The following is a 13,039-nucleotide window of genomic DNA, read 5'->3' as shown; positions in this document are numbered from 1 at the left end:
AATGCATTTAGCTGGAATGATATAGCACTAAGTAGGAGAGTACTGCTCATTGATTTTTCCATGTATGTATCCTAAAGTGTTATAGCTTTATATACATGATTGACTTTACCCAAATCTCTTTTCTCTGAAGGACATCATCTATGGTTCATCATGGACAACAGCAAAGATGACTTTTTGAATAATAACCTTGTCATTCTTGGGAAATTTTAGATTCACAAATTAAAGTTTTTGAGAGTGAATCCTATGTTGTGTATTTCACAATGAGTTTCTTTTGTATACAAAAGCCCTTAATGTCGTGGAAATGAAAAATGTATAGAACATTTTTAGTATAATAGCAGAATTTGATTTGCATAAATGGCCCTAGCCTTTGCTCCTTTAAAAAAATTAAGTAATAACTTGCGTTTCGGACTGTGAGCTGCACATAATCAGAGCTTCTGAAGTAAATGTGTGTGTGGCTTTGCGGTGAGATTCCTGCCTGATCACAAGTCAGTTAAGTTTCGTTTTCCCCTGGCATGAGCACCTCCTCGTCTCATCCTGCTCTGTGTCTGTGAGACGGTCCAGAGGTCTACCAGCGAAGCAAAATTTTCATGAAATGGTGACATTTGTCTCAGAATTTTATGACTTTTTTTGTCAGAGAACACAGAAATGTGGGAGCGATTCTGAAAGTGCAGAAAGTTTTGAACATGAGCAGAAAACCTTCTAAAAAGATGAGCTTTTAAAGTCCAATCAATAACTGAATTAAAATGAATAAATTAAGCGCTGAGATGAAAAGGAGCCACACTGAGATTTAAAGTGGGAGACTCGACAGGGATCATATTAAATAAGTTGATCTACAGGAGAAACTCACTAGAATATATTCTATTATCTATATTTTGAATTGTCACCTGCCATCTCAATTTTGTGTTTCCCTTTATACAATTAAAAACATTTCCACCTGACATGGATAATGGAAAGAGGGGCGCTGGCCCAAATAAGGTTGAGAACCACTGTCTTAGTGTGATATCGTCCTTCACTAATAAAATGCTAACTTTTTTCTATTTTTTCTTTTATTAATTATTTTTGATTATTTACTCGTCTTAATAAAACACTGTTTCCACTTTAGTTCCAGTAGCTGTAAAGGAGCATTGTTAATGTTTAGTAAGTGCATAATAAAGGAGCTATTAGACTTTATAAGGAATTAATATAAACCTGTCATAGTCTGATTACTGTCGTTAAACTTTTATTTACAAGTGGTCTACAAAGTGCTGACACATTTACTGCTCATCCTAAGTAGAGGTAGCGTGGGTGCATGGGGGCAGCATGTCCCTATCCATGAGTAAAATATTAGTCAGATTTGCAGTGACGTAATCTGTACTCTGCGCATGCGTTGGCGTCTGTAGCCACCTGTCGGAAGCGCCGCCTTAAACCGGACTCTTATACAGTTTTAATCCACACTTTTTTGTTACTTTTTTAATATCCTTTTTATTTAACTTAAGTTTTTAACTTAACTGTTCAAAGAACGTTTCTTTCATTTGACCTAATCTTGTATGTGACTCAGGAGGAACGGGTTGTCTCAGTGAGTGATTCGTTCATTTTCACGCATGCGTGAATAGTCACGTTACACAGCAGCTGCATGAGCTCCATCAGCACAGGAAACAGAATTGATTAGTTCAGGACTCATAACTGTGGGTCTGTTTGAGTCGTTCATTTGTCATGTGACAGCTCGGCTACAGGGCTGTGGTAAGCAGGCAGCACAGGAAACAGAATTGATTAGTTCAGGACTCATAAATGTGGGTCTCTGGGTTTGAGTCGTACATTTTTCATGTGACATCTCGGCTACTGTGGAGCAGGAATGAACTAATTGCTCAGCGCTCACATGGGTCCTCGGAGTCTGTCTCCACTCGGCAGGCAGACTTACTGCCAGCACCGGGGAATGAGAGGCAGGTCTGTTGTCAGGTAACAGTCACTGGACTGACATATATATAATATCTATTTTGATATTTTGTGACATTTAATAAAGCATAAAGTTATTACAGTGCAGTTATGTTGTGCTAAGTTATAGTTTTAACACAGCTGCACCGTAACTTTAGTCCTGCTAGTGTTTACAGCCAACAGCTGATGAGAGTTGTTCTGGGTCCACTTCAGAGCCCTGACAGAGTTCTACCGGGAGCTGAATTACCACAGAGGTCGTCTCCTCTCCAAAACAAACGGACCCGGACATTAAACCATTAAAACACAGCCACATAGCAGCGTTAGCGTTAGCCTTGTGGTTTGTTTACCGCAAACAGCTGATCCGGTCCGCCAGAGAACGCAACTTAACTTTTACTTTTTATTTATTGACAGAGCTGTGCTGTTGTTTCACCGCTCCTCACTGGTGAACAACCTGCAGTGTTTGAGAATATTAAATTTGTAAAATTTTAATAAGAGTGTGTTTTATTCATCTAGTATGTCAAGCTTTTTACTTCAATATATTCCCTGTAAATCTGATGTTAATATATAGATTTTACTCATGGATAGGCTTTAGGCTACTGTATGAATGAGCACTTTAGAGATATATTGATAGTAATTGTAATTATATATATATGGCTGGTCTGGTAGTATGCTCAGGAAAGATTGTGAAAATGGATTTAGCCGGAGTAGTGGCTTAATCGAATATTGACAACATATTTCTGTGGTTTTTACATGGTTTGAAATGAAATGAAATGAAATGCAGCGCTTCTGGTCTAAGCACAAACATTTAGTAAAATGGATGCTCCAGCAGCAGCGAAGCAGACAGACTCTGTGGACTTTCGGAGTGAGTCTGGGGTTATGTAAACTTGGTTAATATGTCTTTGTAGCAGGTGGGCCCACGATGAAACTCCGCCCCCACTGTGTTGACAGTCTAACTCCGCCCCCGCCTCCTCACAAGGTGCAGAATTCACAGAGATTCTGGATTCAATAGACAAAAATTGTCTAGTTTTGATGCCCGATTATTTCTTGCATAAGTACTTCACAAAGAGTTTCAGGCTCTGCGGGAATCCCTTGAGTTCGGTTAAATCCCTCACGGAGGGAATGATCAAGCAGGAAGCTTCAGGTCTACAATTTGAAACCAATGCAGAAGCCCCTGAAACCTGCATTGTATTGACAATCCAGCAGGGGGCGACTCTTCTGGTTGCAAAAAGAAGTCTGGCTCCATTAGAAATAATGGGAAAAAGACCCTACTTCTCAGCTGAATAATTACCTCAGTAAATACTTTTCTGACGGGTTTATGGTCTCAGTTAGTTTCAAGTCTTTCTCAATACCAAATTATGTTCATTTAGTAAATTATGGTCCCATTTATTTTAAAATAGACCACAAACAGAGTATGTTTCAGGACGGGATTATCTGTGATTGACAAGTTGTTACCATGACGACCTGTCAATCAGGCTAAAGCCGACTCGTACCCTCGGCACTGTGTAAATTTAACCAGCGCTGCTGAAAAAGCTTATTAGGAGTTGGCTGTTCACTTTTTCTGGTGAGTACATTTAGTTTTAAGACTGTTGTTCGGTAGACAAAGTTATCAGCCCTGTAAAAATGGCAGTTAACGTTAGTTACAGTTGCACCTAGCTAAGCAAGCTAACTAGCTCCGCACACGGCCGTTAGCTCCGCCGTATTGTCACTTCTGGGCACTTCCTGGTTGCAAAAACTCAACATGGCGGCGCCCTATCGGCCAAACTCGAGGCTTCAAAACAGCAGTCCACAAACAAATGGGTGACGTCACGATGACTATGTCCATTTCTTATATACAGTCTATGGGAATGACACAGTTCTCGGCAGACAATAAAGACATTAGAGAAGCGATCATCGATCTCCAGGCTCGTAGCATCCCGGAGCAGGCGGATGTTTCTTTGTTGAAAGCATACCTTCTGATGATACCTAAGCTAAATAATAAGATGTGTGTTTTGAAATCATGTTAATCATCGATAAGCTACCTTTACATTGTGAATAATGTTGGCTGATAATGACAAAATGAAATCGGTTGAATAAATAAAGGTTAAAATTAATTTTACTGTAACCCACACAACATTCAAAAGTTCATCACAAATTATATTAAATTTTATTATAATTATGAACAACCAGGATAAAGAATCTGTCAGACTATTTGTGAGAGACAATTGATTGGAGTCTTTACTACTACTAGATATTTGACTTAATAATTTGAACAATTAGGGATTATATTAACACCATTAACGGTATTAAAAAAGTAATCATCTGTAACCAATATAGCCTATGTACATCAGTGTGTGTGCGTCTGCGTGAGGCTCCAGCTGGTGATGGGCATCACTCGTGGTCCAGTCCATAAGGCAAAACCTTTAGTTCTCGGGGCTGTTTGAACTTCAGCTCTTTAACTGGCTGGCTGGATGTGCACAGTGGGGCTGCTGTGGTGATATTCTTCTTTTAAGAGTTGGGGACAGATAGGCTTCCCAGTCATCTGAATGGTGCCACCCATGTTGTATCCAGTGGATAGTTGGATGGAAGAATTTAAAAGGGAAAAGAGGGACAGAATTTAATAGATTACAAATTATGTCTTCCACAGTGGTTAATGAATAAAACTTAGGTAAATGTTCCAACACCACACTGTAGAGATATTCTCTGTGTTGAAAGTCCTACATTCAAATTTTAAAATAAAAAGTAAAGCTAATTCTAAATACTTTATATTTTGCTGTGTGGCTTTATCTGTGAAAATACATCATACTCTATCAATTAAAAACATCAAAAACTAATCTGCAGAGTAACTAGTAACTAAAGCCGTCAAAATAAATGTAGTGGAGTAGTACCTCAAAAAGAAGAGTAATTGGGCGCATGTACTTAGCTACTTTTCACAACTGATTTCTATTGACATAGAAGGCAATATTTGTGCAAGAATATATATGTCTGATAGTTTGGAGGTCATGCAAGGTTGGATCCCAAGCTTTTTCCCCAGTTTCCCATCTGGCTGAAGTCCTTGAAGATACGTACCTCACACGGAGGAATTGGAGTGAGCGCCACCAAGGTCTTCTCATCTGCATCTTCTTTGTCCTTCTTCACAGCCTTTGTGTCCCATGAAGCAGCTTCTATGTTTCCAGGCTTGAATGAACAATAGCCATCACACTGGTCTTTCTTTAAGTGAAAGGGAAATATATATATAAGTCACTGAAAATGTTTGAGAAAACTTACATTGACAGAGGCTGTTTGCAAGAGGGCTTATAATCGGTGTGCATGTGACCGATGGACTTGATTACAAGCTCCAGGTACACCTTTCAATGAAGAGGACCTACAGAAGTGCGATAGAACTTTCCAAGGGTCCAGAAGAAAAATCTTATGGAAGGCCTACAGAAAGCACTGTGGCCTCACTGCAAGAAGGTCTCATTGTCGTACCCGTCATCCCAGGCCTTTCTGTGTGGAGAATGCATGTTCTCCCTGTGTCTGTGTGGGTTTCCTCCTTCCTGTGTGGGCGCTCCAGTTTTCCACACCATCAAAAACATCTTAGATTAGGTTCTTGAGGCAATGAGTGTTAAATGCAGAGAATGAATTTCACCATGTGTATGTGACAATAAAGAACCTTTTCCTTCCGTTCCCGTCCTCAATCTTCTCATGACTTTCTCCTCTTCTTCCTGCCCACTTCAAAAAACACCACTCCTTTACACCTAATGTTGACAGGAAGAAGCGTTGGCACACTCAGATTCTTCTCCAATCTACTACAAGGTGACAAAAAAATCGATGCTGACCTCCTGGATTCATCTGCTCCTGTCCAGCGCCGCTTTACACTGCACCCCTCCGCCGCAGACTTCACAATCATTTCTCCAGTCCAAATTCCCCCAGAAATACTTAGAAATCTTGTTCTTATGATGCGTCTTCTGCTTTTCTGCAGTGGAGTTTAGGGAACCTTTGGCAGGTTGCGGACTGGCATGGTGTCCCCATTTGTCTCACCTTCTTCAATCCAGGCCCCTCATTCTCCTACTTTTCTGGATGTTAAAGTTCCAGGTCTCTGGATTTCCCGTCTTTCATGACCTTACTGGATGAACCTCATCAGTTAAAGAGTCATCCTCAACTCCTTCTCCTTGTGATTAAAAGAAAACAAAAACTCTGTAAATGTTGTCCTCACAGTGTCTTAGTATGTTGTTGTGTCTGTCTGTGCATGAAAAAGAGTGCTGTTGATAATATAAACAGTAGCAAGCCAACTAGAGAACATGCAGCCTTCACTGCATTAAATAGCATTAAGAATCTTACACACTCTATGTTGACAAGTTTTACTACTTTTCACATAATTGTGATCTGTGATTTGATCTGAGCTAAATTTTTTGTGTGAAAAGGTTCTATACAAAATGTTTTCAATTATTTGTATGGTTGTTATTGGTATAAAACCTCCAGAGGGGCTAAGTGTGCACATCCAGTCAAAAGTAATCGAGTGACAGACAAAAACTATCACTGCAGGACACAAAGGACAAAGCTCTGCACACCGTCTCAACAACTCCTAATAAAACTGTATTGAAGGCAATGTTTTGACAGAGATGCTCACAAGTCTTTGAGCTAGAGTCCAAGTCAGGTCTCAAGTCTCTCGTGGTTATTACGAATGTTTTATCACCTGCTGCATTCAATCCAGGTTGCTAATAAAACTTCATTGCTCTGATAAACTACTGTAAGTCAACAAACCCTGTTGAGTTTCAAACCCTGTGTAAAGTTAACTAAACAATACTGTAAAGTTACATGGTCAACAATAAAGCTGTAACATTATTTTTAATTTACAGAGCACAACCATGTGATGTGCAATGCAGTTAATGACAGCTTATTGTTGTGGTGGCAACCCAGCTGAGGGCGAGTGTCCTGTTTATTTCTCCTTTTTTTGCTTTTGATTCTGCTTTCCCCTGTTCTGTTTTTTTCCTGTACTCTGCCGGCCTCCCTGTGTCTCCTCCCCTGCATGTGCTCTCTCTCTCTCTCTCCCTCCGCTCCTGAGCCCAGCCAACGACCCGCACCTGCATCTCGTCAGCCACCTCCTCTGCCTGCCACACCTGCCAGCAATCAGCCTCATCTCCGACAGTACTTCTACCCCGGTTCTCCAGCCAACCCCTGCTTGATCGTCGTTGATCCTTACCCGGTGCCACTTCACCACTCAAGCTCTCTCGTATTCTGCATCATATCTGTTTCCCTATGCTTTGTCTCCGCTGTGTCTAACCCTGTCTGTCTCACCTCCATCCTCTGCTCCGTCAGCTGGGCTCACCACCCTGCCCTCCTCTTCTACGGCATCCTCCCGGCGCCTCCTTGCTTCCTCGGTCCCCAGTGCCCCCGGCTCCCTTGTCTCAGTCCCCTCAGTTCTCCGTGCCTTCCCCCGGCATCCGCCACTCCCTCAACCCTGTTTCCCCTTTGTTCTGACCTGGCTCAAAAGGCGACAACAAAAGGGAGACGCACCATGGTAAACAGTTAGCGTATGTTTATTTAATGAAAATAAACCAAATCAATTGTTACTTCAAATTAACATAATTAAAGTATGAGTTATGTAGTCTGTGGTTTCAGTAGTGTCTGTGCAGGATGATGGTTGCATGAATGTATGTGTGAAGGTGTTGTAATATGCAAAACAAGATAAGCACCACAAAGCAATAGTCCAACCAAAGAAAACCAAACTAAATGGAAAACCAGGGAGCCGGCCGCAGGTAGATCTGATCTGGTCTTGACAGCAGCTCCCTGCAGAATGAGAAAACAGTCCCAAATACTCTACAGGGCAATTAGCCCAGGTGCCCAGAGTTACTGCAATCAGCTCCTCCTCCACAAGAGAGAGAGAGAGAGAGACAGGCCACACTCATTCATGACCCCACAGGGCGTCACACCTTTTAATAAAGCCTGTGTTTCCCGAGTGTTGCGTTTGGGTCCACTCTGTCCCCACACCATAGCACTTATAAACTACTTTAAGTCAACACACCCTGCAGACTCTCAAACCAGTGTAATGTTAGGCGATAACTAAATAAAACTGTAGGGTTAGGCTACATGATCAACAATAAACCTGTAACCTCTTTCCAGCCAACGGCAGTAATTAACGTGATGGCAGCCTGCAGGACGTCAATGATTACGTTAATCGACCACCACAAGTTTGGCAAGTAAACAAATGCTCGTTCATCTTTTCATAAAGAATGACAGTCAGAGTAAACCTCCCCGTAGCTCGTAGCTGAAGCAAGAAGCAAGCTAACGTTAGATGGCCAATGCTGAGCTCAACATGTTCACTCACCACATATTTGCATTTAGCGGTTCTTTGTTTGGGCCATCATTTATGATGTTTTAAAGCCAAAGTTTATGATGATTGGCTCAGCAGCTGCCGGTGTTTGTTGTCCTCTCTCACGTACGGTCGCGCGCAGCAGATGTTACGTGTTACGTAGGCAGGTTATAGGTAACAGAATAACGGCAAGCTCATCAGACGTGTCCTAAAAAATAAACATTGTTCACGAGTCCCGCGCCTCGAGTCTAAAGTCACTGTGTGTGCGACTTAAGTCGCACTTCAGTCCGAGTCTCTAACCCCGAGTCCCCATCTCTGTGTTTTGATCTATGAGATCGGATCAAACCATTGCTTTCACAAGAATTATTATTTGGAGTCCATGGTGTGCATACATTTTTCCTGAATTATTTTAATGCCTACCTTCACTTACATTTTTTGGAAAAAGATTTGATCATAATTGTTGACGTTTAACAGGTTCTTGTCATGTACTGACCATAAAGAAAAGTTTAAAACCACAATAAACTATATGGTTTTTTTTCCAACTTTCAATTAGAAGCAAAGGTCAGCTTTGATAGAAATTGAACTTGAAAGAATTTGACATTTTTCATGATAATTATTGATGCTGAATGATATTAGACTTTTTTTTTAAATGAGAACATTTTTTGCCCTAGCTGATTCTTTTTGAAATACAGAAGTCTTAAAATCTGTTTTTGATTGAGAAAACCAAATATAGATCTTTGAAGCACTGTGAACTGTCCTATCGTATTTTACATTAAACCACAAAGCTTCTCTAAAGAGAAAGACGTGTCTATCCTGGAAAAAGAGAAGTGCACACAACAGATGATATTATACATAATATGATACGATACATAATTTAAAGCACTCAATGGGAGAAATCACACAAACAGAAAACATCTCAATCGTTAATAAATTAACAGTCACTGTCACGACCGATATAAAGCTTTGATTGGCATCACTTGATGCCAGAATGACAACGTTAGTAAAGTTAGGGCGAATTAGATGCTGTATTAACTCTGCCAGGTATCCACGCCATAAAAAGTGTGTTAGCTTTCAAACCCTTTACTTCATATCAGCATTGAGTTGTAAAGAACAACTTTAGGTTAGCCAATCTACAAAATGACAGACGAATGACTCTGAACTAGTACAAACTTGAATAAAGTTGTCAAACAGTAATCTTAAAGCTATACTTTACAACGGTATCTTCCACGGCGAAAGCTTCTGCTATTCTTTTATTGGCGGTTGGCAAGACAGCTTACATGTTTTACAGTATACAGAATATAATACTTAAATATATCAAGAGGAAATTTAAACCTTTTTATATTAAAAAATTAAGAGTGGTAAATGCGTCACAGCATCCTTTAAAGATATTTTAGACGAAGGTAGAATGCCGCATAAAATCCAAACAGATGAGGGAAAAGTATCGTACACTTTACCACATCCAATGAGACTAAGGCATCTGTAAGTAGAGCGCTTCAACAGGACTCTGAAATCTAAAATGTGGCGTTATTTAACAGCCAATAATTCTAAACGATACGTAGATATATTGCAGGATTTAGTCACCTCCTACAATCATAGTTATCATCATAGTATTCAAATGAAACCGATTGATGTATTTAACAACTTGAATAAAACAAAAGATAAGAGTAATTTGTTTTAAATATAAGGTGGGCGATACTGTAAGAATTTCAAAACTACGCAGCCCTTTAAAAAAAAAAAAAAAAAAAAGGTAGAGCAAAATTATACTGATAAAATTTCACTGTAAAGGAATGCGTGTCAAGGGACCCTCCTGTTTACAGGATAAAAGACTATGATGGCGAAATATTACAGGGAACATTTTATGAGCAAGAGATGCAAAAAGTTATTATAGATAAAAACAAAACATTTAAAATGGAAAAGATTTTATCTAGAAAGAAAAGGCAAGGCAGGGACATTAATGCCATCAGGCGTGTTTATTTACTTTCTCTTATGCACATACACAACAGACATGTCTGAAAACAAGTCAGTTCTGAGTCTGAAATCATCAGGTTTCTTAGCTTTCAAATCAATCATCAAATAACCATAAGGAACACTCGTAAATCATCGAAACAATCCATAAAAAAAATGACTCTTCCCAGGAAACATTTGTCTAACCATAAGCAAGACCTGGTATTTATCTCTAGGATTTTTAAACAAAACAAGATAAACGGTATTCAAATTAATAGTATGGCTAATTTTGCCTTGAGATACAAATTCTGAAATTTCTATGGTGCCCATATTTTGTACACACACTTTGGACCTCATTGTTATTACGAGCATCATTCATTAAATCATCAATAATAAGCAAACTGTTTTATCTACAGGTAGTATGTATCAATGCATAAAGATAATGGTATACCGTCAACAAAATTTCTAATTTTAATAACAATGGCTGCCAACACAGAAAAAAATAAAAATTATATACAGTGTTTTCAATCTGTTTTTGAAATTAGCTCATCAGCATTTTCAATCAACAGTTTCACAAAATGTGTTTTACCACTGTCTGAAGACCTGACACAATCAGACTAAAAGGATGTTGTAGTCTAAAATAAAGTTACCACACCAAGCAAATCAGATGCTAGAAGAGCTTCTCCAACAGAAAGAGAAACAAAATATATATATATATATGAAAAACATATTGTAAAAGGCAAATATAGCAACTAAGACAAATAGAACGATCAAGAAATAGGGATAATAATGAATCAGACACCCCTAAAAAGAACATAATGGCAAAAACATACTGCAAGGTGCCAAATGAAAACCTTCTCTAGCTCCTAAGACTTAGTGGGAGCTATCACTACAGTACGCAGATTGATTTTTCCCTTACAGTTCTGTGTGGCTTCCCACTCTCTCACAAAAAAATCTAAACATGTCTTAGTTTTTGTTTTTGGCAGGGCTTGCACTTCCTTTTGTAGTCCTCATTATTAACAGACACTGAAAAAGAAAATATGAGGGTGAATGTGAATATTCTGAAACATGATATGGTCTCCCTTTGAGAGTGTTTTTATCATGCTGAATAAGTGGATCTTGCTGGTAGTCAAGATGGCGTCACCTACCTCCACATCTTGTAGATTGCATGTTTGGCAATTCCTTATATGGGGATTAGGGTTTGAGTTGTAGTATCCATCCTTACAGTCACATACCACATTACTATTAAAGGTGCAGGGTTTTATTTCCTTCTCAATATCTGGGGGGGAAAAATCAAAACACAGTCCTGACAATTTCTTATAATCTTCTTCAAATGTATGCTAAACCTGTTACAGCTCAGAACTGACTTTTAAGACAACATCCAACATAACCTGGAGTTAAAATGGATATACCAATCAGTGAATTATTTTGATGTTGCTTTTATGAAACAAAACAGCCTTAACCTGCTACTTTGGATATAACCTCCTAGACAGGTATATTTCATCGCAGAATTTCAACTTCCCAAACACACAATTGCTTGAGTCATCATTACCATATATTTTTTTCTATTTCTTTTTCTGTACTTCATCAGAATAAATTCTCATTATGAAAAGAGGTAAATCATATTTCTATTTAGATATCCATAAAATACCAATCATACCAATATATATTTCCCCACAAGCATGTATTTCTACCACCCAACTGTCAAGTAGATTGAGATCCCTGCGCACTAACAACACTCTAAAAGGCCCATTAAAGGCCATGGGACTGCGAGGTACTTTCCAATCTATAGTATTTGAACAAGATACTTACGACTACACGAGTCACACCTCTGGCATTTCGGTATTAAGTTTGGTACTTCGGTGTATTCGGCGTTTCCACATTTTTTACATATGTACTGTCCTGCTCGATCCACACAGTCACCGACCTTATGATATCCTGGGAAACGGTGGAGAAACAGAGAAAGGGAATGAGTTAACCTGTGATAATTCCACAATAATTCTTCAACACAAGGCCAATGCATGCAGTTCCTTGTTATAACTTACCAGCTGGACACATTGCATAACATGAATTACTGGTTTGTTCCGTCGGCTCTGTGTAACTCTGTCCAGTGGAAAGGAAGGCAAGTGTCAGTGCGAAAACCTGAAACAAAAGAGGAGGTATGAAGAGGTGAGGTACTGTGTGGAGAGGAAGATGCTAACAAACCAACTGGCCTGACATTTTCACACCACAGCTGCCATCAAGAAGGGCAAGCAAGGTTCAGAACAACTCGTCAAGTCATTGCACAGCCATATGTTGCTTTTTCATTTTCATACATCTTTGATATCAAGCAAGCAGGTCTTCAGCTTGGTGGCTAGGTTAGTGGTGATCTTTAACTCCTTGTGGACTACCCTGAATGAGGCCAGAGGATCAGTATGAGTGGCACAAACATTTTAAAGGGTATCAAAAACCTGGCATAAACATGGCAGTGGGTGCCCAGATTATACCCTCATCTTAAGCCATTCTCAATCAGTCCTAAACAAGGGTTTGCCAATTTTCCTCATGGTCAGATGGAGCCATGAAACAATCAAAACTGTAGGTGCCCATTACCTGATGCATCTTGATGAGGAATGAACCTGACCAATTGCTAACTGCCAGAACATTGTTGATCTTTGTGAGCTGCAGCTCACTATTATTTTTTTTACCAAAACTCCTGAAGAGGTCCTTTACACACACATTTTCTAGCCTACAGTTTGAATGCCAAGTCAATGAGGAAGGCAGAGAAGAGAAAATAAAGCAAAATAAGAGCCTTATGAAAGAGCTGTTTAAAGTTAAAAAGAATCTAAATCTTAAGAGCCCCAGAGCTCAGTTTAACAAGGTTGCCACTGGTACGAATTGTGTGGATTTATTCATTCACCTCCTCCTGGACCCAGCATA

General features: G+C 39.4%; 1 protein-coding gene and 1 long non-coding RNA gene across 2 annotated transcripts; both read right to left on the bottom strand.

Moving 5' to 3' along the window:
• Positions 1 to 4,037: 4,037 nt before the first annotated feature.
• LOC119883317 lies at positions 4,038 to 6,487 on the bottom strand. Its single transcript, XR_005440617.1, has 3 exons — positions 5,706 to 6,487; positions 4,957 to 5,624; positions 4,038 to 4,429 (listed from the first exon to the last, which is right to left on the bottom strand). It is a non-coding gene; the product is annotated as an uncharacterized LOC119883317 (long non-coding RNA).
• A 3,639-nt stretch (positions 6,488 to 10,126) lies between these two features.
• On the bottom strand, positions 10,127 to 12,316 carry LOC119883475 (tumor necrosis factor receptor superfamily member 1A-like). Its single transcript, XM_038694125.1, has 4 exons — positions 12,169 to 12,316; positions 11,936 to 12,061; positions 11,272 to 11,402; positions 10,127 to 11,149 (listed from the first exon to the last, which is right to left on the bottom strand). The coding sequence occupies exons 1-4, from the start codon at positions 12,179 to 12,181 to the stop codon at positions 11,090 to 11,092; spliced, it is 330 nt and encodes a 109-aa protein (XP_038550053.1). The 5' UTR covers positions 12,182 to 12,316; the 3' UTR covers positions 10,127 to 11,089.
• Positions 12,317 to 13,039: the final 723 nt, after the last annotated feature.

This window comes from Micropterus salmoides, unplaced genomic scaffold (genome assembly GCF_014851395.1).
Source record: "Micropterus salmoides isolate LMB-PRFRI ecotype aquatic unplaced genomic scaffold, ASM1485139v1 Ms_hic_scaffold_3, whole genome shotgun sequence".
Classification (NCBI taxonomy): Eukaryota; Metazoa; Chordata; class Actinopteri; order Centrarchiformes; family Centrarchidae; genus Micropterus; species Micropterus salmoides.
Note: the sequence above shows the minus strand (reverse complement) of the source record. Positions and strands in the feature narration are given on the sequence as shown.

Excerpts from the sequence above, each read along its gene's own strand:
- LOC119883475 (XM_038694125.1), bottom strand. Across the intron at positions 11,403-11,935 it reads GAGGTGTGACTCGTGTAGTC|ATATTGAGAAGGAAATAAAA; the intron begins GTAAGTATCTTG and ends TTTCCCCCCCAG. Across the intron at positions 11,150-11,271 it reads GCAATCTACAAGATGTGGAG|TGTCTGTTAATAATGAGGAC; the intron begins GTAGGTGACGCC and ends TTTCTTTTTCAG.